The sequence below is a fragment of the Gymnogyps californianus genome, chromosome 1 (genome assembly GCF_018139145.2).
Source record: "Gymnogyps californianus isolate 813 chromosome 1, ASM1813914v2, whole genome shotgun sequence".
Classification (NCBI taxonomy): domain Eukaryota; kingdom Metazoa; phylum Chordata; class Aves; order Accipitriformes; family Cathartidae; genus Gymnogyps; species Gymnogyps californianus.
This window is the reverse complement of record NC_059471.1, coordinates 6,711,810-6,736,921: the sequence shown is the minus strand read 5'-3', so window position 1 is coordinate 6,736,921 and position 25,112 is coordinate 6,711,810. Positions and strand designations below refer to the sequence as shown.

General features: G+C 38.7%; 1 protein-coding gene across 4 annotated transcripts in view; it reads right to left on the bottom strand.

The window, feature by feature from the left end:
• The window catches only part of SYTL2 (synaptotagmin like 2), a 47,097-nt gene that overhangs the window by 11,690 nt on the left and 10,295 nt on the right, over nt 1-25,112 (bottom strand). The window contains exons 2-11 of one of the 4 annotated variants that reach the window (XM_050891922.1): nt 23,179-23,327; nt 20,295-20,430; nt 13,918-13,990; nt 13,237-13,336; nt 11,297-12,190; nt 8,399-10,543; nt 6,443-8,008; nt 4,893-4,994; nt 3,866-3,919; nt 1,358-1,452 (exon numbers count right to left, since the gene is read on the bottom strand). In XM_050891922.1, the coding sequence (XP_050747879.1) occupies nt 1,358-1,452; nt 3,866-3,919; nt 4,893-4,994; nt 6,443-8,008; nt 8,399-10,543; nt 11,297-12,190; nt 13,237-13,336; nt 13,918-13,990; nt 20,295-20,430; nt 23,179-23,327 (5,314 nt within the window). Of the gene's footprint in view, nt 1-1,357; nt 1,453-3,865; nt 3,920-4,892; nt 4,995-6,442; nt 10,544-11,296; nt 12,191-13,236; nt 13,337-13,917; nt 13,991-20,294; nt 20,431-23,178; nt 23,328-25,112 lie in introns of all 4 variants that reach the window. The other 3 variants (XM_050891931.1, XM_050891913.1, XM_050891939.1) reach the window with 3 other exon arrangements.

Below are 25,112 nucleotides of genomic sequence, written 5' to 3'. Positions count from 1 at the left end.
GAAAAGTTTCCTGTGCATTCTTCTCAGCAGAAGGGGCATTAGGATGGTGTAATTTTAGAGAATCTTTAACTAAACAGGTGTAATTCAGAGACACTGAATGGTTTTAAGTTCTGCACTTTACAGGTTTGATTAATCAAACCTGTATCACCACATTTTGGTTATTTCAGACTTTAGGAGGGAGTAGGGTAAGACAGGGCACAGCATATTCCTGATTCTAACCCTTCAGTCCTTTTAGACACATGTTTTTAGAAAAATAATCCAAAATATCGATGCTTATGCTGCAGTTACAGTGGGCTAGGGTAAGCAGCAATTCCTCATTTTATAGCACAGACACCGGTATTTTTGTGATATCTGTGCCCCAAATTCCTGTGTCCTATTGAAGCCTGTGTCCACTAATACACATCCCTCATTGACAGGACTCACGTGTTTGTACCACCATTTGCTAACAGCTTGAGGGAGGGGGAGTTTTGCATGCACATTTGCCATACAAATTCACATTCATACTACGGCACTTGAGGAAAAAAAATAGAATAAAGAAGAATCTATGGTGTTATCCAAGTTCAACAACAACAAGCTATTTCCTATTCTTCAGAGCTTCCTGTTCCCTGTGACCAATGGAGCTACCTCTTTTAGGCATTTATGGTAGGAGGTTCAGTCTCTTTACTGACTGTTTGAGAAGTCATAGACCAGGCAGTTCAAATTGCTTATCACTTTTAAACTGCGGTGTCATTTTTAGGAGATTTGAATACAGCCTCAGAGCTTATTCCAAGGCCCACACCATGATGATGATAATAACAGTAATAATAATAGACTTACAGAGGCACAGTATGTTGTTGGAAATTCTGAAATTTTGCTTACACGGAGTTAACAGCTTGGTACCTGAACCTACATCCCCAAGTACAACATCAGGCTAATACCCCTCTGAGAAGGGTAACCAGATGGTGACTTTCTTACGGTCTTACACGCTCATTTTATATTTTAGGCTCTGAAGAAAATAAATGTATGCACATATGTATGTTCTGAAGAGGAAAAAAAGACCTGGTAGTTTAAGGATAGAGGTTGCCTTCAGGAATAACAGCAAGCATTCACTATGCTTCAATCTCCTAGATAAAACATGCTGTCTGTGTTGAGCTATACAGTAAGAATAAACCTCTAGTTACTGGACTAAAGCTTCTGAAAGGTTAATTAGCCACAGGATGTTTGGGATCATCTCCTGATTGTTACACCACAAGCCCAACTCCATGCCATGGTCCAATAGTAAACTGACTTGGCAGACCCTGGAAAGCACTACTTGACAAATGCAAAATACCACAGTAATCAAAAGTTTTAGTTACAATATTTCAGAGATGGAACTTACCTCTTCCTGTAGGAATGATGGTACTGACTTACTCAGTCCTTTGAGTTTTTCAGGATTGGAAAACAGCTTATCAGGCTGTGAAGGCACTGTGGAAACTGAAGAGCAGCAATTCAAAAGGCTTCAAAAATACATTTGTACATCAAAACAGTGAGATTCCATAACAGGACACGCTTAGAAACAAACAACTTCAGATGAAATACATGCACATGCACAACCAGTTTACAGCTTGGATGCAAGATATTTTCTTTCCCCCCATAGGGCTCAGAGAAGCTATCATTAGGAAGGATAATCTACTTTGACATCTCCTGTAACACTGACCAAAGAACTCTGGCAGGAGCAGAAATGTTTACATTGCTTGACATGACGTACAAGCCTGGGTGCTGCAAGCAAATTCTGATCAAATGTGGTGAAGAAAACATTTTCAGTTTACCTTCTAGCAAGGATAAGTGCACTTATGCACTAACCATACCATCACTGACATTAGATTCATCATAAGGTTCTTGGTAAGAAGTTAGCGTACAAGCCAAACTCTGTTCTTTTATTTACTCAGTCTAATTGATTTACACAAATGTTCCTATTGCAATTAAGCAATTTTTAGACCTGAAGAAGGAAGTTTCAAGTGTTCCTAGTTAATGATAAGATGCATCTCTCAATGATGCACTTTTTTGCAGCCCATCTCTTCAACTTTTGTATACCTCTACTGAAGTTCACTTCTGTGCTCTTTCACTGTACAACGTTTAATTGCACAAGCTAGCCTTGCAAAAATCCAGTTTGCAGTAAGCCCACGATTCTCAGAATTTTCCATGCTCTAACCCCACTTACATTTAATAATGCACTAAAGCTCTGTATCTTTGGACTGGATACTCATTGTGAAATGCACTAACACTGAATATCGTATGACAGAGAATTATTTGGCAACAAACAGCCAGCTACAGGGGCACATAACTATTGCATAAAATGAAACACTGCACACATGATGGGATTGTTTGCAAGGCATGAGTTAAGCTTTTGTAAAGCTTTTGCTGTTGAAGCTCAAATAGCGCTCCACATATCAGTTATTGTCAGTATGCAGTTAGATGCAGTTTCCCCATTGAGCAAGTATCTAGTCCAGATGTATAACTTGTTAGTTGTTAAATAAAAAAGGATTTTTAATGTATTAGTTTCAATATCAGTGGAGAAGTCTCTCCATTGTCTGCTGGAAGAATCCTATTACTCACTTCCTGCTGCATTTTCGTTCCTCTCCTGATGCTGATCAGGTTTCGGACCTGCTCAGTGCAGTATTGACAACAGTCATTCAGTAGCACAAATAGCTTTGCAATGTTATAAATAACATCAATATATTTTATATGTGGGAAGTTTTTGTCTTCCCCAGACCGCATATGTTTGTGTTTTACATCGCTGTCCTCCTTTGAGCAGCTGGATCATAACAAAGGTAACATGAGTGTACAAGCTAAGCAAAGCAAAAATATTAAGAGTATTTTCAAGAGAACTTGCCTTATTCTGTCTGTACGGCTATCAATTTGATGTGTGTGTCATTTTTTCAAAACTTCACTCTTAAATTTAAACTCAAAAAACCCCTACCCTTTTCAGATAAGTGCCTACACATTCCATATTGAATGTAAAACATGCTTTCAGTAGGGGTCTCCATTTGAAAGCAAAGTGTAGTATGCTACTTAAGTCTTGTTAATTTACTGGACATTGCATGCATCCTATTGTGCTACAATCACCCTATTATACTATAGGTCACTAACATGCAAAATGCTTTAAAGCATCAAAAAAATGACAGTAAATGTAACTGTGCACAACTATTTTTTAAAACTGTAGTGCCACAATGCAGTAAATAAAGAATTGTGTATTATAATCCACCATATTCAGTGTTATGTGATGGCTTTCTATTGTGTTCATCTTCACAAGTTCTTGGAGCAAGTTTGCTTTTATTTTGCTTAGATTCGTAATTTCTAAAGGCATACAGAAAAATTTAACAGGCATCTGTAATGTACTAATGGACTGATAATATCAACAGTAGCTGATCTATCAGTTCATGTATTGCTTAGAGTAATTCTACTTCGCTGGATTGAGACAGAGATTATAGGAGAGGTTCTTTTTCAACTGATGTATTCTGAAGGGTGTTTTGCATGAGCAAAAGTCACCTTGCATCTTATAACGCAACAGATGAACAAACAAATTCAATATTTAATCAGGCCCAGTCTTTCAACTGAGCTAATGTTCAAAGCTCTCAATGATCTCCGTAACTCTTTCATAGGCTGAATGACCAAAGGCCAAAATAATACACTGGTAGGTAGCACAGAGTTTCTACAGATACAGCAGGACATAAGTATATTTCTTAAGAATAAAACAACACAACAAAATTCTACAAAAGCGTTTAAGTCATGCTGAAGTTGATCAAATCTAAAAGAGTAATACAATCCTTGGTTTCAAAAATCCTTCACTAGCAGAGGCTATTGAAAAAAAACAATAAACTTCCATGCAGACACAAAAGATATTTACCATCTTCAGCACTAAGAGTTAATTCTTCCTTTGGATTATTTTTTTTTCCTTTATCTGTGCAGGAAAAAAGTAACACACAGTTAGAAATTCTGCTGTTCAGTATGATAAAATGGATGGCAGTGGTAATCACAGAATTAAGAGTAACGAAGACAAAAAACCAAACAAACCAGCAGAGCCATGGGAATGGTTAAATTCGAGAGATGCTTTCTACTTCACACACTACTTCAAGCCTACATCCAAGCAGCAGTCTCATGTCGACACAGTTTCTATCAGCATGCTGTTGCAACAATGTTAGTGCATACCTAAAACCTAGAAACTAGTTAGAAGCAAGCAATAGCATAAGTAGTATTAGAAGAGTAATTTGCCAACAATAGCCAACATCTTTCAAAATCTACACCTCCATACTTCAGTTTACAAATGTAAGTTCAGTTTAAGTCTTCCCCATCAGACATGAGATAAGCATGAAAACACTCAGGGGCAGGGTGAAGGGAGACAGGAAAAATAATTTTTAAAAAAATCCTAGGCGGCTACAGAGGGAAGTCAGGAATGAATTTTAAGTACAACCTTGTCTCACTGTATTCTCTTAAAGTGGGTTTGGTATATTAACTGCTAGAATACACAGGTGAAACACTACTAAATTAAGACGATTTTTTCATACTTCCACTGTCTACTAATTTGACCCAAGCAAGCAGCCAGGAGACAACGGCAGTGTTGCTCATTACTGATTTGGGTAGTTGCCAATACTTTCACTATTGAAAAACTATCCAAGAAACAGTTCATCACTGATTAACACAGTGCATTTTTGGAAGATGTCTGCTTCATAGACCAGTGTTGTTTCAAAATTAACACAAAGAACTGAAAACTAAACCGTATGAGAAAAGAATTCAATTCTACAGTACCAGCTCCATACGGCTTATTGAGAAACAAACACAAAAACACTACTTGGCAAAGCTGTATGGAAGACCAGCATGAACGTGTTTAAGCCAAACTGGGGGTCATGGGAGACACACACAAGCTTTGTGCTCACTTGAGGTGGCTGATGGAATGTCCTCTAGACTTTTGGAAGGCATTTTCCTATCTGCACTCCTTTTCAAAGCCATCAAAACAGGGTTTAATTCTTCTTCTGAACCTGTCACGAGACAAAACACATGAACACTGCACACACAGACATGCCATTTTAAGCAAGTCACTAAAAAACCAACCATGGATTTCTCATGAGAATATTTTGACTGTTAGCAAAGACAGTGAACATTCAATGAAAATACAAAATAAATCCAAAATAAACAAAATAAATGTCTAATTTTAAGTGTCCATTTGCTCTCTCTAAATTCTCTCAGCCGCTAGTAGAGAGAGGCAGGTTAGTTGATTTGCCCTATATAGGTATCGCTGTCTGTACTAATAAGGGCGTTTTGGGCAATTATGGCATTTAATTGTCTCAGACTTTAGCCATTTTGTAACCATCTTGTTATGAATCAGCACAAAAAAGTTAATAGCTTTAGTTTTTCCCTCTGTGTAAATTTGTCCATTATATTTTCTCCCCAGTGAAAGTAATTTTGTTTCAATACTTGAGTAACAACCACAAAAAAACCCCAGCTGTGGGGATATTTGGATCCCTGAAATTACGCAACTGTCTCCAAGGGCAGAATCAAGACAGACCTAGCTCCTTCCGAAACCTTTAAGACCCTCTCTCCTCCCTACCTGACTTTCCTCCCCATTACCCAACCAACCAGGCCTTACAGTGTTGCTGTCTGTAATTATGGGGAAAAACAAATTATGTTTCATTTTTCCTCATTCGTTTTGAGTTTTCACTGTCTTCCATTGGAATCTCACTTTCAAAATAGGCTCAAGAGTAAGTTGGCAGGCCCTGGAAACTTCACAGATTTCTCAGATTCTCCAGGTGAAGAAAGCATTCCTAGTCTCTCAGGAACAGATTAAAAAGGTTAAATTATCTCCTCTACCTTAAGCTCTTCGACGACTACCACTCTATACACATTGATTAGAGCTGCCGTTCAACCAATTAATAAGAATCCTGGTAAACAGAACACTTCATTTATATGGCCACTTTCTAGTGCAACAGGCAGCAATGCTAAATGAAATAGCACAACGTATTGGTGTTGTCTTTATATCCAGCCATTCCACTGATAAGTATTTACCTTTGAAGACTAGCTGGTCAAACTAAAGAATGAACTCAGTCAGCCACTGATACTTTTTTTCCTCTTTTAATCCAGGATATTTAAAAGAAATACCAGATTTTGAGTGTTACAATGTTATTAATTTGAAGGAGACGTCACAGGGGAGGAAGAAAAGGGTAAATCGTGAAGACTGATGCAATTGATTCATGCTGCTAAAACCCCCTCACCAAAGAGGCTTACCCAAACGTAGTAACGTGTTTGTTAACCACTTCCCAGTTAAGGGACTTAGTTCTTCCCATCCTTCCCAAACCAATATCCAAAGCATTCAATTCAGAAATAAGTATCACCCTGATTTTTGGTTAACATATTTCAAGTTGGCTACCAAAAAAATTCTAGCCATGTTTAACAACCCAGCACCATGAATCTTAGAAATCAAACAGCTCACGAGTTGAACTTCTGGTTCCAGAGTGGGACTCAGAGTTTTCATCTGAAAACTTGGATCCCAAATTTGAGCCATCCCCTTCATCATTATCCTCATGCTGAGGCATTGGACAGAGTTGAGCTCCTTCTGGCTGGGGGGAGTTGCTCTCATCTTTAAGTGGTGTGCTTGCTCTTCTGAATTTCAACAGTGCTTTAAATTCTGAATTATTTTCAGAGGCATCCAAGGATGTCCTTCCAGCTCTCCTTCCTTTTTCGTTTATCTTGAATGGCTTGATTGCAATCGTATTGGTCTCTCCTTCCAAGGGAGGAAGATCAACTGGAGCCACGTTTCTCTTTTCTATTTCATTAATAACTCCATTTCTTTTAGGAAGATCAGAAGCTTCAATTTCACTTACTGCAAGATCATTTACTAAAGCTTTGATATTTTGTTCTGGAGCTCCCCCTTTGATACCTGTCTTCATCTGTGTATGGTAGCTACTTAAAGCATTATATGGCTGTGACGTTGTCATCAGAGGCTCTTTTTGTGATGGAAATGTATGATCCCCAGACTTCTCTTGTTTATGTAACTCTTTGGATATTGGAGATGAAGCTTCAGATGCTTCTTGAAGAAGCTGTTCCAAAAACCTATTGAATTCACTGAACGTTGCAATATTTGAAACAGAAGTTTTTTCTATTGTTTCTTCTATTTCTTGAGGAGGATCTCTCTCTTGTTGATGTGGAGCATGCATACTTTGACTAGTCTGTATTTCACCTTGCATTTTCTTATCCATATTTTCCAGCACAGAAGCTGGTGTTTCAGAGACGTCTTTTGGTAGCTTCTGCAAGTTAACATCGAATACTTCATATTCAGCCTTGGACAGTGCAGATCTTTCTATGGGCTCACTGATTTCCTGCAGCAAGTCTCCATCATGCTCATAGGTCATGCTTTTCACTTCCATCTCAGCAGTTCTCTGTACTGTGCTGTCGGCACATTTTGGTTTTGGAGGTAGCATTTCAGAGGCCTCCTTCAGCAGCTTCTCTAAAGCAGAACTCAAGCCACTGGCCTTGGATGGGACAACAGACTTTTCTATGGTCTCATTGATTTCCTGCAGCAAGTCTTCATCATGCTCATAGGTTGTGCTTTTCACTTCCATCTCAGCAGTTCTCTGTACTGTGCTAATGGCACGTTTTGGTTTAGGAGGTGGCATTTCAGGGGCCTCCTTCAGCAGCTTCTCTAAAGCAGAACTCAAGCCACTGGCCTTGGATGGGACAACAGACTTTTCTATGGCCTCATTGATTTCCTGCAGCAAGTCTCCATCATGCTCATAGGTCATGCTTTTCACTTCCATCTCAGCGGTTCTCTGTACTGTGCTAATGGCACGTTTTGGTTTAGGAGGTGGCGTTTCAGGGGCCTCCTTCAGCAGCTTCTCTAAAGCAGAACTCAAGCCACTGGCCTTGGATGGGACAACAGACTTTTCTATGGCCTCATTGATTTCCTGCAGCAAGTATCCATCACGCTCATAGGTCATGCTTTTCACTTCCATCTCAGCAGTTCTCTGTACTGTGCTGTCGGCACATTTTGGTTTTGGAGGTAGCATTTCAGAGGCCTCCTTCAGCAGCTTCTCTAAAGCAGAACTCAAGCCACTGGCCTTGGATGGGACAACAGACTTTTCTATGGCCTCATTGATTTCCTGCAGCAAGTCTCCATCATGCTCATAGGTTGTGCTTTTCACTTCCATCTCAGCAGTTCTCTGTACTGTGCTAATGGCACGTTTTGGTTTAGGAGGTGGCGTTTCAGGGGCCTCCTTCAGCAGCTTCTCTAAAGCAGAACTCAAGCCACTGGCCTTGGATGGGACAACAGACTTTTCTATGGCCTCATTGATTTCCTGCAGCAAGTCTCCATCATGCTCGTAGGTCGTGCTTTTCACTTCCATCTCAGCAGTTCTCTGTACCGTGCTGTCGGCACGTTTTGGTTTAGGAGGTGGCATTTCAGAGGCCTCCTTCAGCAGCTTCTCTAAAGCAGAACTCAAGCCACTGGCCTTGGATGGGACAACAGACTTTTCTATGGTCTCATTGACCTCTTCAGGCTGACCCGTATCTTTTTGGTATGTTGATTCTACACCACAATTAGTTTGTAATATACTATTCGTGTCATCAGATGTTTTCATTCCCACCCTTCTATATTCAGAAGGTTGAGATGCAAAGGTTTCTCTGAGCAGGTTCTGCAAACCTGCTTGACGCCTCTGAGAGCCCGCAAGAGCATCATCCTTGTCTGCTGCCTGATGTCGTAGACAGAAAGGTTCAAATTCCCTAAACAGTTTCCTGAGACCTTTTTTGTTTTCATGCTCATCTGTTGACAGCACTGTCATTTTTCCTGTGCTTTTGCTTATTTCTTCTTTGTTCTTAGGTAGAACAACCTTGCCCACAGTCTCTGCAACTTCCTTTTTAGGGAGACCAACATCTAATGGAGTAGTCTTGTTCTCCACTTTTTCTATAGGTAAATATAGCCAATCATCTACTGCGGTCTCCTTTAAAGCATCTTTATCACCAGGTGATTGGAGCAACCGCAAGGAAACATGATGTTCTTTTGCTGAAACAATACTTTTTTCTATACATTCTTTAACTCCTTGCTTTGGAAGACCCATCTTTTCCTGGGGTGTTGAGATAATTGGTTTTCTGTCCAGCTGGACAGAGTCCGTCTTTTTTGTGTGTGTCACATTCAGACCTTTCAGGGTAGGTAATCCTAGATGCAGTTCACATACCACAGAATCTAATTTCTGTGATTTTTCTCTCTCAGATGTTTGGGTTTGTTGTTGAATTAATTCTTGGTTGCTCACATTATCTCTGCCTTTTTTATCTTGCTTTGATTTTCTTTCATAGGTTATTGAACTAGTATTATTTGGCAAAGAAACATCTCCCCTATCAATGCTATCCTGTAATTTAACTCCAGTATCCCAGAAGTTTCTCAAACTCTGGAACTGTGAAGGATCTGAAATTTGATTCTTGGACTTTTCATTCATTTTTTCTTTTAAAGAAAAAACCTGGAATCTGGGCTTCTGTTGGGGATGCGCAGCAACTTTTCCTTTAAGTGTTTCTTTCTCATCTTTGTCTTTGCTTTCTGGGGAAGCTGAAGTGGCACCAACTCTTGGCTGCAAGTTACTGGCTTTTGGCAATTCTGTATATTCATGAACTTCACCATCAGATGGAAGTGTTCTTTCTGTTTTTTCAGCTCCATGGCCTGGTCCAAACTCAAAAGAGTTTTGATGTTCATTTTTTGAAGCCTGGCTTGCACAACTTAGTTCAGCACTTCTTAACATATTCTTGCTTTGATCATCCAATCCATTAGGTAGGTATACTGCAGTTGGTTTTATTTTCTCACTTTCTCTGAGACCTTTCAATGCACCACCACCTGATGCATTAGTATTGATACTAATGTCTTTCTCTCCGTAACTGGGAATACTTTTATCCCTTTCCCAGAATGCTCTGATCTCCTTTATTCTTCTTTTTTCTCGTATTGCCTTCTCTGATTCACGTTTCTGAGCTGGTAGCTTGCGTTCTTGATGTTCCAAGAAATTTGATTTTTTATTTTGTTGCTTGATTTCTTGACCACGCTCTCTTTCTTCAACTCTTGTACAGTCAAATTCAGTTAGTGATTCGTCATTTTGCTCCTTATTCTCTTCCCCTTTCTTAGGTTTCATCCTCTCTTTTATCAGCTGTGTATCTTCTGAAATAAATGATGTAGGTGAAATACTAATCTGTTGTTTAATCTTTCCAAACAGTAACTCTTTTGAAACTTTTGTTTTTCCATCCATGCTAGGCCCACTGTGTTCTGTAGGAAGAACTGCTGTTCTGGATGAGAAGTCCACTTCCTCTTTGGGTTCTCTGCCTTGGGATCCGGCTGATACATGCTTCCTATCTTCAGTACCAGAACTTCTTTTAAACCAATCTAAAACTTTTGATACAGATTCATTGGCCGCTTTCATGAGTTCATCAGCATGTGTGTCAGGCTTGAAAGTGGTTTTAGCATCTCGCTCCTCAACAAGATCAGGCTTACCTTGTTGAAGACTTGTAGAATTGGTATTTGACACCTCACGTGCTTCTGTCTTAGCAGAAAGCTGATGTTCATCTACAACACAAATAAGCTTATCAGAGTTAGGAATCAGACACATGACTCCAGAAATGTTCGATCTATCTTGAAAAATCTCTCAGATTTTTTTTTTTTTTTTTTTAAAAACTGTTAGCAGAGAAGAAAGTTCTCTGTCCGTGTGTTTTTGGAAAGAACCATACTGTGGGCAATAGAGTGAAAAATAAATTCCTGCACTGAGATACCCTACTGGAAGATTAATCATATTACTTTTGAGGGTGCAAGCAGATAATATTGGTTATCTCCATTCTAAAGGAAATTCCTGCATTGAAGGGGGGGGGGCAGGTGCATGGGGGGACAAAACCCAGCATATTTGTGTTTAGTCCCATGAGCAAATCCCCAAGTCACAACTGGATTACTACCAAGGACAGTCAACAGCAGTATACCAAGAATTCTTCAGTTTCCATGCAGACAGATCTATCAGGCCTTATAACAGCAGGAATTTTATCCAAAGGCCATCACTTCACCTTCATCATCCACAATAAAGGTGCATATCCAGGCTCTGATCTGATTTTTAATTCTTAAGAACACCAATAGAAGATCATCTAAAAAATATTGACTACATTAGAGCATTAAAATACAAAAAAAGATTTAGAATTTAATTCTGCAGTATGTAGCACATTCCTACTATTTCTGTTTCCTGGTTGTTAATTCTTAGATACATGTGATTCAAACGTTAATGAATATGTGCTATATGCTATTGCATTCTGTTCTTCACTCCTACTAGTCTCTTACCAGTAAAGCTTTTGTGTGACTTTGATTCATGGCTCAAGATCTGGTTGGATTTATTTTCACATGTCTCATCAACACTCAGTTCATTATTGCTATTTGGCAGGACATTGCTGGAGGTCTTCTGTGGAGTTTCAAGTTTCTTAGGAGTAACTGTCTTTGTCTGCAAGGTTTCATTAACCAGGAAGACTGACCCATTAGTGTCACAAGGGCTGGATGCCGATGTATCTTCTTGTAAGCCATCTATTGTTTTTACTTGTAATATTGTTTTTACTTGTAATGCTGATGAATGTGTTCCCAAAGGCTTTACAGCAGAAATTTGCTTGTTCCCAAATGAATCTGATCTAATAGCATCACTTCCACTACTCTTTATTTCATCAGATTCTAACAAATCAAACTCTCCTGTTTCTCTACGATGGTGTAGCTGTGGGCTTTGCAGAGGTTCTCCTTTACCTGTGCTAGATGAGAACCTCACTTGTTTCAGTTTTTCCAGTGAAATTTGTGTGGACTCTTCTGCTTCTTCCGTAAGAGAGTTCTTCCCAGCTTCTCCTTCAAAAACAGTTGCAGTAGGAAGACCATTCTTTTTCTGAACATCTAACATCTGACTAACACGAACTTCAGAGTCACTGGAACTTGAACTGCGCTTCAGAATGCCCCTGGGTGGTGTACCGGTGCCATTAATCCTCTCGGTCTGTTTGGCTGGTTTTGGAACAAAGTCTTCTCTTTGTGACACAGGATCTGTTGCTTTGTGAATTAATTTTCTAGCTTTTGGGACAGGACGCTTAACTAGTCCTTTCTGTGATTCATCAGTAGGTTCTACAGAAGGCTTCTTATGTTTCTCTGTTTCATCATCTTGTAAGTTTGGTTTAGGTTGGCTCTCTTCTGAGAGTGACAAAATTTCTGTAAGACATATATAGAGAAGAAATCATGAGTTTACATGACATTCATCTGCATAAACAGAGGAGTATGACAGTGCAGCTCTAGAATGCAGCGATTATAGTGGTTTATTAAAAACACCTGCAGTAAAACACAGGTGGAAATTCAACATAGGTGTTGGTTTTGTTTGTATGTAATAGGAAGTTTTAGCAGATGAAAATCATACAGCTATTTCTTATTCTAGAAATATTAACTATTTGATGATTCCAAAGATAGAGAGCACACCAAATTTTTGATCAGCATTATTCCTGCAAGGGACAAAGTTTGCAGGGAAGGGCAGCTTTTGAATATGCATACACCTCTTCAGGTTCAGAACATAAAACAGCAACCTACAGAAATGGAAACAGGCTATTTCCACATTCGTATGGAACAAGGTAAAATGCAGAAATGATCTCCTGGTAGGGAGATGAAATTTTTTTTTATTCCTAATGTGCAACTCTTCCTTTTTCCTGTCAGCAAGCTTCATAACAGAGACAGGAGAGTAATTTCCACGTATGATCCTGTAAATTACAACCTCAAATGCCTGTATTGTGATATATCATCACGCATCTACTTGCTTGCAGAGAATACTGTGGGAAAGGGAGGATTCTCAGTGCTGTTTCTTTTTGAAAACGAAGGAAAAAAATAAAAATCAAAGAGTTGGGCTTCTTCTGTTGAGCCAATAGCAGCAATGACTGGAAAGTCATAAAGACAGCTATGCCAAAGTCAAGGACATTTCTGTTCTCTTAACAGCAATTCAGGACAAACAGCCCTCTCAAAATGGAGTGCTTAATACTGACTAGAACTGTGAGTAAAAGAAAGGAAGCAAAACCCTTTTTCTCAGGTAAACAGCCATTTCCTAAGTATATTCACATGTTTTACATGGGGTTTGAAATGAACTGGTTGATAATTCCAAGTAGTTACAATAAAACAGGTTTTGATATCTTACAAAAAGAAGCAATGAAAGTAAAAATAATTTCCATATAAACCACCAAGAAATTCACAGTCATATGCTAAATAAGTATATTTACCCTTCTTTGATAGCTGAGGTAGAGTGGCTGGTCTGTTTTCTGATTCGCCACTGTTCAAGTTATCACTTGATGCAGTGGAATTAAATGGATTTCTTCTTTGCTAAAAAAGGAATGAACATTATAATTGCAGTCAAATTGTTATATCATTTATTTTGTCAAGACTGTACTGAAAGTGCAGTGATTTCCTCTGCCTCACTACCCTGTCAGCAAAGAGTCTGAAAACATGCCTCTTAAATTGGATACTTGACAAAAAACCTAAACAATATGAACCAGGGAACTATCAGAAGTGCTAGTGATAGCCTCATCTTGTTCTTTTTGAAGTCACCAACAGCAGAGATAAGCCACCACTTAAAGACATTTGAAAATCCCAAGTTGTTGCAAGTTAAATAATTTTATCTCTAATTCTGTGACTTTAGAGATATTGGAACACAGCAGGACAGTTCCTTTCAGTGGTTGAAGAGGTTGGAAACAGTGTCAAGCGCAGACAGCCACTGATTATAGCCGTAACAGCACTTTAGCGCTGAACTTTTAGTGGTTTCCATTACCTCCCTCCAAAACAAAAAATACTCATTTTTTCCAACTTATCTTTCTTTCTCAAATCTTTAATTATCTTTACCACTGAAGCAAAGAAACACACAAAATGTAAAACATAACTTCTGCTATATTCAATACCAGTCATACCTTTACTGGTGAGACTGCTGCCTTCATAGGTCTTTCCTCTGGTTTGTCTAACACAGAGGTTATTGTTTTAGAACTGCAAAGAAAAAGTATATAACAACTTCAGGAAACAGGACATTACTTTAAGCCTTTTTGAAAAAGCAAAACAAAGATTCGTTTATACATACTTAAATATAACCTCTTGGCACCTAAATTTTTCTATTTAGCCTGTTCTCATCAGATTTAGAAGCAAACCTTCTCCTTTCCATAGCAAGGGGATATTCTTGCTGCTTTGTTTCCGTGCAAAAAATTATTTGCTTGTTAAAGAATTCAATACAACTTCTACTTGGTATGACAGAAACCATATTTTTGATATCTCTTAGATTTTTGAGCAAGCTTTACGTAAATATAGCCACTCTCCCAACAATATCAGTGTTGCCAGCTCCATCCTTGTCCTACATTTATACTTCTAGGACTGAAATCAAAGTGGAGGAAAGTGCCAAAATCTGATAAAAATAGAGTTTTGCAAAGTGTCCAAGTTAGAAAAATCAGAGGAACCCCATCACCACTACAGCAAAAATGTGACATGCCACAGGCGACAACACCTCCCCTCAGAGGTACAGCTTATAAGCTATTCTTTCAATTAAGATCTATAAAATCTGTGGTTTGATAGCATAAGTGAAGTTATTACTTGTGATCTTGACTAAGTATAGCCCAGGTAAGCAGAAATTAACAGCTAGAAGAGACAGCTCCTACATTATTTCAAGAAATATTTCATCCATTTGCAGAATGATGCAAGAGGTTTTTTTCCAAAACAATCAGATTTTTAAAATTGGAGCTTATCTAAACATCTCAGATATGAAAAAGCATTTGTTTTTTGAAGTTGGAAGTTAGATGTGGATTTAAATATGGTCTTCATATAACAACCACATTCAGTATCTTAACTTTATATAGAAAATGCTGGCATTAATCAACTTACATGCTTATGATTTTGGGGATAGGGTAAACAGTACAAGGCAGGAAAAATGAATATTCTCCAGGTAGGAAATATGACCTCAGGCTAGGAAGGAAAGCAACTCCTATGGTTTTTCCAACATAGATGTACAAGGAGATTCCAATACTGAATATTTCTTTAGTCAACAATCTTTGGTATGGGTGAAAAGACTTTCAGATATTGATTGGTAAGTAGCAGAAGCAGGAGACAATGCTTTTGAGGGCAGATGTGGTATCTCAGGACAAGAAAACAGCTCCCAGCTCATCAAGTTCCAGTTTCAAACAGCAGCTGCCTCCTCACGTGGACAAAGATCTCTCCAATCAGGTAACTGGCAACAGTCTGCCCTGCTGAGGAGAGAACAACTTTCCCCATCTTCTCCAGAGTGCGGTACAGTTAACCTCGAAGTTTAGAAGAAAAGTCTGGCAGCCACCCTTGAAAGGCTACAGGCCTCTGGACTGCTAAGTGTGTCTGAGAAGTGACATCACTTTTACAAATGGAAAAACATCATTACGGAGAAGATAAGATGACACAGTAATGAGCAGCCTGAACATAAGGCTAGGAAAAAAAAAATACCAGTTGTAATATGAGCTATAAACTTCTATATCTCTTCCTTGCTCTTTTGGTTCAGCACTACCTTTAAGAAATATACCACCATGCATAGTGATACAAACTTAAGGTTAAGCTGATCTTGTAATGGAAACTATCTCATGGGTCAAAAATTAAAGTGTTCTTATATTTCGACACTAACTGTAGCAGCCTCTTATATGCACACACCAGCTATAAGAGATTATTATTGTTCTTTTTATTCTTCTCTGATCCTAAATAAGAGGAAAAAATTCTAGTTCTCAAAGAGCTCAATATTGCAACTTTTAATTTCTTTTCAAAAAATATCATTCCACATTACAGTTTTTAACCTTAGTTCTAATACTTACTTTTTTAAAATCTGAAAATACATGTATTTAAAGAAACTTTGTTCTGCGCAACTGGAGTTTGTGTTCTTGCTTTTAAGCACTTGAGTTTGTGTTTTTCTGAGCACCTGTGTGCTCCTGCACTTTGTCTCTCATCTACATCATCTACTACCCAACAGGACAAACATGAACTTTTTTTTTTTTTTTTTTTTTTTTTTTTTTTTTTTTTTTTTTAAGGTCTAGGTCACGAATGCTTCAACCCTTTGCTCATTTTAAGCAAGGAAAATACTGTTATGTACCCAGGGCTGCAAGAAACCAGTAAGACATTCTTCGGTCTGCAGTTTTTACAGGTGGGGAGTCTGATTGAACACACACACAATCCCACAATATTTTAATGCAATGCTGTTTCAGACTTACCATAGAATAATTAAAGAGTTGTTAATTTGGCATTACATACTGAAAACCCTGCTCTAAAGAAAACAAAGTAGAGAAAAAACACACCCAGCATCCTATAACTAAGTTTCACAACAAAGGGTCTGAAAATATGAGTTTACCCTCAGCCCGTACAGATGGGAAAACTGAACACAGTTCCCAGATATGCTGCATTCACAAGGCTAATCTATGAGAGTATATGAAGCCAAACTGATAAATACACCCAGATTAAAAAATTCCTGCACTGCAATCCAGCAAAACAAAGTGCTAAGAACCACAATGAAGGCCGAAACTCCACACAGACTGGACAGCACTGGACAAGAACCAAGAGGCAACAATGTGAAGGCAGGAGCAAAGCTGGAGAAATGGGTTATAGATTTGCAGGCATTGTCAATATAGTCTACTCAGAAATGGCCTCCATTAAAAAAAAAAAAACAAATAAATGAACAAAAAAAAAAAACACCCACAAAAAAGTTTTCCTGGGCTCATCCTGAAGGGTAGAGAACCTGGTGTAAGAAAAGCTAGTGCGATTTAACGGTACTCCATAAAAGTGTCCTTATCTAGGTATCCGAGCACCCCTATTATTCCAGAAAAGTTACATGGATTTTAAGAATTAGGGCTTTTGTGCAAATTTTCACCTTGCAGAACTCTAGGACCCACACTTGTCACCTGTTCAATGTAGGCTAAGAATATTTTCTAGCCTAGGGAAAAAAACAACATACAAATCTTAATTTGAAAGATAAAACCCCTTTAACATTGCCCTTTTTTGAGATTCAGCACATAGACAGATAGTATCACTGAACAGAGGTAATATTGACAGTCTGAGTCACCCTATGAAAACTCATTCTGTGCATGGTTACACCTTCAAAGACACTTCACACACCTGGCCTGTAAAGGCTCTGGTATGCAAGAAAAGTATCACAGTGATATAACGCCCAAGAAGAAAGAAAAAAAAAAAAAATCTTTCATAGCTTCATTACTGAATTTAGATATTTGGGGTGTGGGGATGAAGATCACTATGCTAATTTAAGCATATAGTTGTCGGCTGATTTCTGTTCCACCTAATATAGCAGCACCCTAACTCAACAGCAGTTGAACTGGCCCCAGGGCTGGATTTGACCCTCAGCAGTTTACAAACAGATCTACCAGAACTGAACTTTCTTCACATTCAGTTAGAATTGTTTTGGTTTAAGAATAGGATCCAGAACAAAAAAAGTCTGGGTAATTTGTTATCACACATCTTCTGGTCCCAATCCTCAGGTTAGCAGAAGCCTGAAGCCCACTCTTAAAGGAAGAAGGGGGGAAAAAAAACCAAAACCCACAAACTCCCACAAACCTACCCTTAAAGTAGCACTTCAAAATGTTTTAAAAGTCCAAGTGCTTGAACCACACATAGCATTTGGAAACTAGAAGCTGTGAACACACTTTATGCAATCCCAAACTCCAGAATGATACTCTGTTTCATCCTCTTAGTTCTAGCCATGTTGAGACTATTGCATTGCAAGAGGAAGAGTCAATTAATTCCTTGCAGCTCAGCTATCTTAACAGCCAAATTAAATGTTTGCAGTGTTTAGGCTTTCCCTTCCCACCCCAGCTGGTGGGATTATTGCTTTCCCAGCATTGTGTTTCCCCTCAATTCCTGATCAGCTGCTGCCATTAGAGACAGGCCCACAGCCATGTCAGACCAGTTTCTTTCAAAGTCCAGTATCAAGAGAATGGAAAGGAGGAGTATTTTAAAAAAGTATGGGACCTCCTGCAATTTCCCACATGCAATGTTGTGTACACTAATCTCAGTCATAGTGAAATAAAGCCATACTGAAATCATAAGCAATGAATCGTACATAGTCCTGCCACATTTGCTTGCTTCAGCTTTTGACATTTTAGAAGCAAATAATCTGAGACATCTAATCAAGTAAATGCAAGTAAGCGTCCAGCCCACACATTATAGATCACTTCCTAAGGTCCACTTCCAAGTGTCTCATAAATCCTGGACTGTGTGAGCTTGCCTTAGAGGGAAGATCTTGAGCTATTGGTGAGAGTACGAGCACACATGAGCAAGGCATACAGGCTGACTAATTTCCAGCACAATTTGGAACAAAGGGCAGGAGAGGGTCCTGGACAATAATTATCAAGCTTCACATGGCTGTGACCTGAAATAAGTCATCAAATCACCTCAAGTTAAAGACCACTATCAAGTTGGTCATATTCCAAACAATTGTCTACATGTTCTTAAACCTCATTATGTTATATATTTTTGAAGACGCTGCCCTGGCAGTTTATGAAATGTATTACTCTATCAATCACACACAATTTGTGGAGTTGTAATGGTAAGAACAACATTATGAGGCTGTACTTCTTTAAAAGTATCATCATCTTTTCCTAATGTGCAAGATGACATGCAAAATATTCTAAAAGATATATTAAACAGCAGCATGTCTTGTGCAGTCCATAAAGAAATAACTCCATAACAATCTCCTGAAGGCAAAAGCCACCTGTAAAAACCTACATTCAGTAACAACTAACTCTGTCAGCAGTATCAGCCAACTTGGGTGGAGGGGGGAGCTAAGCTCTTTCTTGTGACAAGCAACCTTTATCATCATTACTGTACAACTCCATTTTTTGGGAAGTCTGTAACAAAGCAGTTTATTTGACCTTTTAAAGCACGATTTCAGCTGTGGGTAAGAAATACCCCTGTGAGTTCACCGATAATGATACACAGAGAATAAGAAAGACCAGTAATGCAAGCCAGAGTTGTTAAGACTTACACCAACCTTTGGTGCCATTCATCGTGAACGTGCGCGCCCAGTTGCAGACCATGAAAGTGAAAGATTCAACTGCTACTAGATACTGTACAAATGCATAGTAGGAGACAAGCCTTACTGCAAAGAAAAAACAGATGACGTACAGAGAAGGACTTAGAAGACAGACAAGAAAGTGAAAGGTTACAGAGCTGATCAATGGCACAACCAGAAGTAAAACAGTCATCCTAAGAAATAACTCTGGCCCTTACCTCACTCTGTTCACTGAAAGCACAAACAGTAGCTATCTGTGTTACACCCTGGTTCTTGTTTCCTCAATGGTGTTGAGAAATCTGGCCATTTAAAGACATTTCATTTCCACCTGCTGTCACCCTAGCTAAGAGATCAGCACTTTCCTTTTCAAATGCAGGCTTTTTGAAAGCTTTTCACACAGCCAATGAATTACTACATGTAGGTATTTTAAAGAGAAGACATGTGTCCCTCTCAGAAATCAACTCAGGATATTTCAAAGCAAAATGGAGCTGTTTAGGATGTTTACAGACTTGAGATAGAGCGATTTAATACAAAATCCTCTGTAGTTCAGAAACTACTTATCTGCCAGCTTTCCTGCAACAACTATAGCCATTCAGGCACATCCAAGGTGACTGTCTTGCCTCACTCTGAATGGAAGCCTCTCCCTTCCAGAAAGACATTTATTTTTCTTGGTAGAATCTGACTTATTTTCTGCCAGTATCAAAGATTCTGGTTCTTTCCTCCTGAAATACGTTTGGTCTCCTTAAAAAGTCTCAGAGGTATTAAACCGTGCACCCAAAAATCTGGAAAATTCAGAAGAGCAATTTCTTAGTCTCTGATTCTTCGTATGATCCAAGCTTAAAATTCAGGCTGAATCAATAGTCATTCTCATTAAGTGACTGAATGAAGAGATGCAGATGTTATTGTCCCCCTATTACTAATTGCAGAGGACTGATCATGGCCAGCCATTCTAACCAGAAAATCCTGGTCTCACTTCTGGGAGCTAGACTAAATTGTGACATGAGAACATGTGTGGGACCATTCTATACACCATTGACGACTTTTTCCTTGAAGAGGCAAGCCAAAGATTGTTCTGCATTTGAATGCAGAACAATTAACAATGCATGACTATGATTTGTCAGCCTTTCACATGCACAGATTCCTTGGGTGATTCTGAGGAAACATTTGATGGCCTTTGAAATAAGAGGCAAGTACAATATTTTGGATGGAACTTACAGCTCAAGTTTCACCAGTCTCGATATATACATAGTAAGTGTGATTTAACAGACAGCTTACCTTGAACTAGATTTCAGTTGTTCTTCTTCTTGATGTTCCACAATGCCATGTAGTTCTGGTGGCACAAAGACTTCTTTATTAACATTGCTCACCCAGCTGTTCTTTGCTTTGTTTGATTTGTTCTGACTCACTTCAGCTAAAAGATGAAACAAGAATATTGTTGTCTCCCATATGTTCATACAGGATTTCTTAAGAAGCAAATACAAGTATTCGCATTCAGTCCTACAGCTACTTTGAAAGTCCACTATACTTGAATTGCGTACAGAAGCAGATCTGGTGCCTTCTGAAGAATAATTTTTTTAATGCTACTAGAAATGTCACATACTGCTCCGAATACTTCACTTTACTACTCCAGGCACATCTGCTTTAGACCTTAAAGTGATCCTAAACGGAGAAGTTTTCGATAACAACCCTGGCAAAGACTGATCCTGTAGTTCTTGCAGCTAGATAAACATTGAAAATGCAACCTCAGTGTCCTGAGGAAACAAAACCCAATTAAACCATAGGAAACTGAAAATATGTTGAAGTTCAGTTAATCAAGTCAATTATTCCCTTCCTACAGCAGTAAACTGGAAGTTGGTCATAACTGTCATTTAAGCAGGTGGCTAATCCTTTATGCATAGAATTACCACAAAGAGTTAAGAAGGTAAGTATAAAAACACCAAACAAATAAAAAGCCCCACCTCATTCAGCAAATGCAATTACATTTGCATTTCTTTTTGGGGTGGGACAGAATTCTATTCTGATAATCCCTTTCAGAGTCAAAACATTAGTTTACATTATTTTCTCTACTGCTTTTTGCACTTCTCCAACAGTTTAGAAATGAAGAATTTCTTAAATAAGCAAGATTTTTATTCTCACTTTTCCTATCCATAACTGCAAGCAAAAATATCTTGACATCTGAGTCATTGAAACCAAGCAATTGCACATAGTGCTGAATGTACCAGTATGCCCCTTTATTCAAGTAATAAGATTGGGAGTAATTAACCTTCCTTTAAGACAATATGGCTTTAAGTACTTTCCTTTAAGCTATAAGTTACTGTAAAATTTAGCTAGAATTTTACAGCTTATTTTCATAACCTTCAAGTCCAAAACCAGCCAAAACCACAAACACACTGCACTACCTACCTGTGAATTTTTGCATTCTTTTCTGTTTCAGGCCTTATCTTAACTTAAAAACCTAAACCCATCACACGGTAATCTCAAACTGAGTAAACTGCCACTATCCAAACTCATGTCTGGGAATATAGGAATTGAGAAGATGTAACATTGCAGGATTAGACACAGGAAAACAAGGCTAAGTTGTAGTTACAAAACCTATAGAAAGTAGCAAGCTGTAGTCCATCCACAGTATTGAGATAAGTACCTTACTTGCTTCACTAGTACACAGCAAAATCCCTTAATAGAACATAAAAAAAAATAAAGACTACAAATATCAGTACAATCTGGTGAGAATAATAAGAGTCTTTTCCTTCTAAGTCAAAAGGATTTAGTAGAACTAGAAGAGGTTAAGAGGGGATGGGGGTCAATTTCTCTAAGAAAAAAAAAAATCACTTTCTGTACAAAGAATGACAAAATAGACTAGGACTCTTCAGATTAGAAAGTCAGATGCTGAGAGATTTATAATAGAAGTCTATAAAATCCTGTATACTATAATATATGTGGTTTTGTGAATATAGATCAACTGTTCACTTTCTCTCCCCAGGATAATGTTAATGGTCATCAGTTCAAAACCAGAAAAGAAAATAGTCACTTCTTATGTGGAAAACCTTCATTTCAAAATGCCTCAAGACAGGACATGGTGAATGTTAGAGAGGCATGGCTTTAAAGAACTTCTTGAACAAGTTAATGGGGAAAAAATAATCCAGAAATACCTCCCGTATTTCAAAAAAGTCTGAGGTGCAATTGGCTGCAGGCTCGTCCTGGCCTTGGAGCCTACACATGCTGCCAGGCACTCTCAGAGGCAGGGTGCTGGGGAGACGAGCTTTTGGTCTGGTCCAGTAGACCAACTCTTATGTTCTACTCTTTTGTTTTGTTTCTCTCCAAACAAAACACTGTATTTACTTCTGATGTTAAACACAATGCATTATCTTCCCACATTCTGGTTTTAAATAAGAGTTTCAGAATATAATATTTATTATCAAGTGAGCACCAAGCTTGTCAACATCACTCAATTTACACACAATATACTACTACCTATCTGCACTACTAAATTAATGTCTGCAACTGTTATCTGGCACATGAACACAGTTGGCTTTAACAAATGTTTCTAACAGATCATTTGAAGGCAACCACCATGATGTGGGGAACGGTAGGTGCATTTAAAGGTAACGTGGACACAGGATGCCAGTTCTAGCTGCCAGAGCTCCTGGCACATATTTCAGTAGTTATAACCACTAGCTCTAGCTCATGATGCCTACCATTTCAAATCAACATGAAGTACCTTTGGTCGTCTTAAAAATTAAAAAAAAAAAAAAAAATAAATAAAAATGCCTCAGAGGTCTCAAACCGAGCACCCAAAATCTTGGAAATCCATACTGGAGAGCAATTTCCTCAATCTCAATTCTTCGTATGTTCCAGGGTAGCTCACAGGGCCTCAAAAATGGAAATGAGAATGCAGTCCAGGAGTGCAGTAGGCTTTTAGTTCTACACATAAACACAAGCCAGTCCCTCCTGTTAGCAGTCATCACACAGAATTCTCTCTAATACATAGCATTGGGGGAGAGGAAAGCTTACACTGTAAACTACATGGGAAATCTCTTTTTTGCATCATTTTCTCCTTGTAGAGATACCAATATTCTTCTTGTATTTCACAGACAACAGTGTCTGAGGTTAGCTAAGTAAGAGCCAGCCTTTCCAAAATAAAATAAAACCAAATGCTTACCAAGAGTGGCAGGCTTCCGTCGCATGGAAGCTCTAATAATATCTGCTCCATGTATTTTATCTCTGTGCCTCTTTGACTTTGCTTCATAAAACCACTGCCCACTCATATTCTTTAGCTGAACATCATCTTTGACTTTTTCTGGTAAATGCCTGGGGAGAAAAAAAAAAAATAAATGAGATACACATACAATCTACTTACCTGTGTGAACAGAATAAAAGTCATATTTTTTTTGTTTTTGCGGGGGTTGTTGTGGTTTTGGGGTTTTTTTGGTTTTTTTTTAAATGCTGTCTCAGCATGGTATTTCCATCTTCTGACCTGCTACTTCCCTTATTTAATTATGAAGGATGACAATGAGCTGGAGAGAGAAGAGCCTCAGTCCTGTTACCCTCAGAGCATCAGCTGAAGTAACTCTTCCAAAAAAAAAAAAGCTTTGCTATGATAAACTCTCAAGCAGAGGCAGCTCTACAGAAGCCTCCAATAACCGCAGATCTTAACTTCTTGCCTCCAAAGGCCAGTTTTCCAAGGTTAAAATTGAGGTAAGCTGCAGGGCAGCATAAGAAATCTGTGCCAAAATTAAGTCCGTGGCTGTTTGGGGGCTCAGAAGATGCCTTTTCAGGCTGTTCATACGGCACTACTTTTACACACACACATTCCAGAAGTGCACTGGAAAGATGGTGCCATTTTTTCCATAGGTTACACAAAAATCCTTATATGAATACAATGAGTTACAAACGAAGACAACATCACATGGAAGAAACAACAAAATATTTTTGTGCAGTTTATTAATCTACATGTATCTATCACATGAACTGCAGCCATTTCAAATACCGTGAAGCAAATTTTTAATAATTTGATTTCAGGCTTCAGGGTCACCCTGCTTTTATGAAGCATACTTTAACAGAATAAAGAGTTGCTGTGTGCAATTTGAGAGGCTGTTTTCTTTCCTCATTAGGCATATAACACATTAGGTATATGCTTTTACATGGCCTGGAGACTAACCTGCAGACCAGGAATGTTACTACACAGATTTAGAGAGTGCTTAATCAAAAAAAGTCAAGTCAGGCTTCATCTGCCTTCTCCATTTATGTCCTTTCCTTCAGCAAACAAGCTAATAACAGAGCCCAAGGGAGAAATCACAACAAATCAACTTACTCGGAGACTTTAAGGCTAAACACAATCCACATTGCTGTGGGATGGTGCTATCTTCCACAGGCCTGATGGCCAATCGTAGAATCATAGAATGGTTTGGGTTGGAAAGGACCTTTAAAGATCATCTAGTCCAACCCCAAGGAGGTTCATGCCAGTTTTATATTGCTCATGAGTTTAGGAGAAGGAACTTCTAGTGCAATCAAGTGGCTATGATGACAGTCCTTTTATTATAGGTTGCAGATTTGAGTGTCAAGTACAGGCAACCATTCACAGCAGAGAAAGGACACTGAGCCAGTCCCAGCTCTCACACTAAGACAGACCATTCTCACCTATCACTCCACTTCTCCTTCATCTTTGTATGGCCAGAAATGAAAAGGCTTATTTGAATGCATCAGCTATATTAGAATTTGAATACCTAAACTTCTTTTTGAAAGTACTGTCAACAGTCAGTCCCTCCTAGGTGTGTAAACAACTTCTCTGCCTCAAAGCAGCTACACATAGTTGAGGCTGCCAGGAGTTGAGGTCACCACTTGCATTTTTAATGCCAAGATTCAACAGTCCATAGCATTACTGGACCATTTAAAATTTGGCGCTCCCTCTTGCTTGTAACTCCGTGCTTCTCTAAGAGCCAAAATACGCACTTCTCACATGCTGCAGGTCTTCCAAGTTGGAGCAGGAACACAGCAGTAGCCTCCCTCTGTCCTCAAGCAAATATATTAGGTATGAGCCAACTCCTCATTGCTCAGCCGGTTTATGAACACAGCCGGCAGGAATAGTGGAAATAT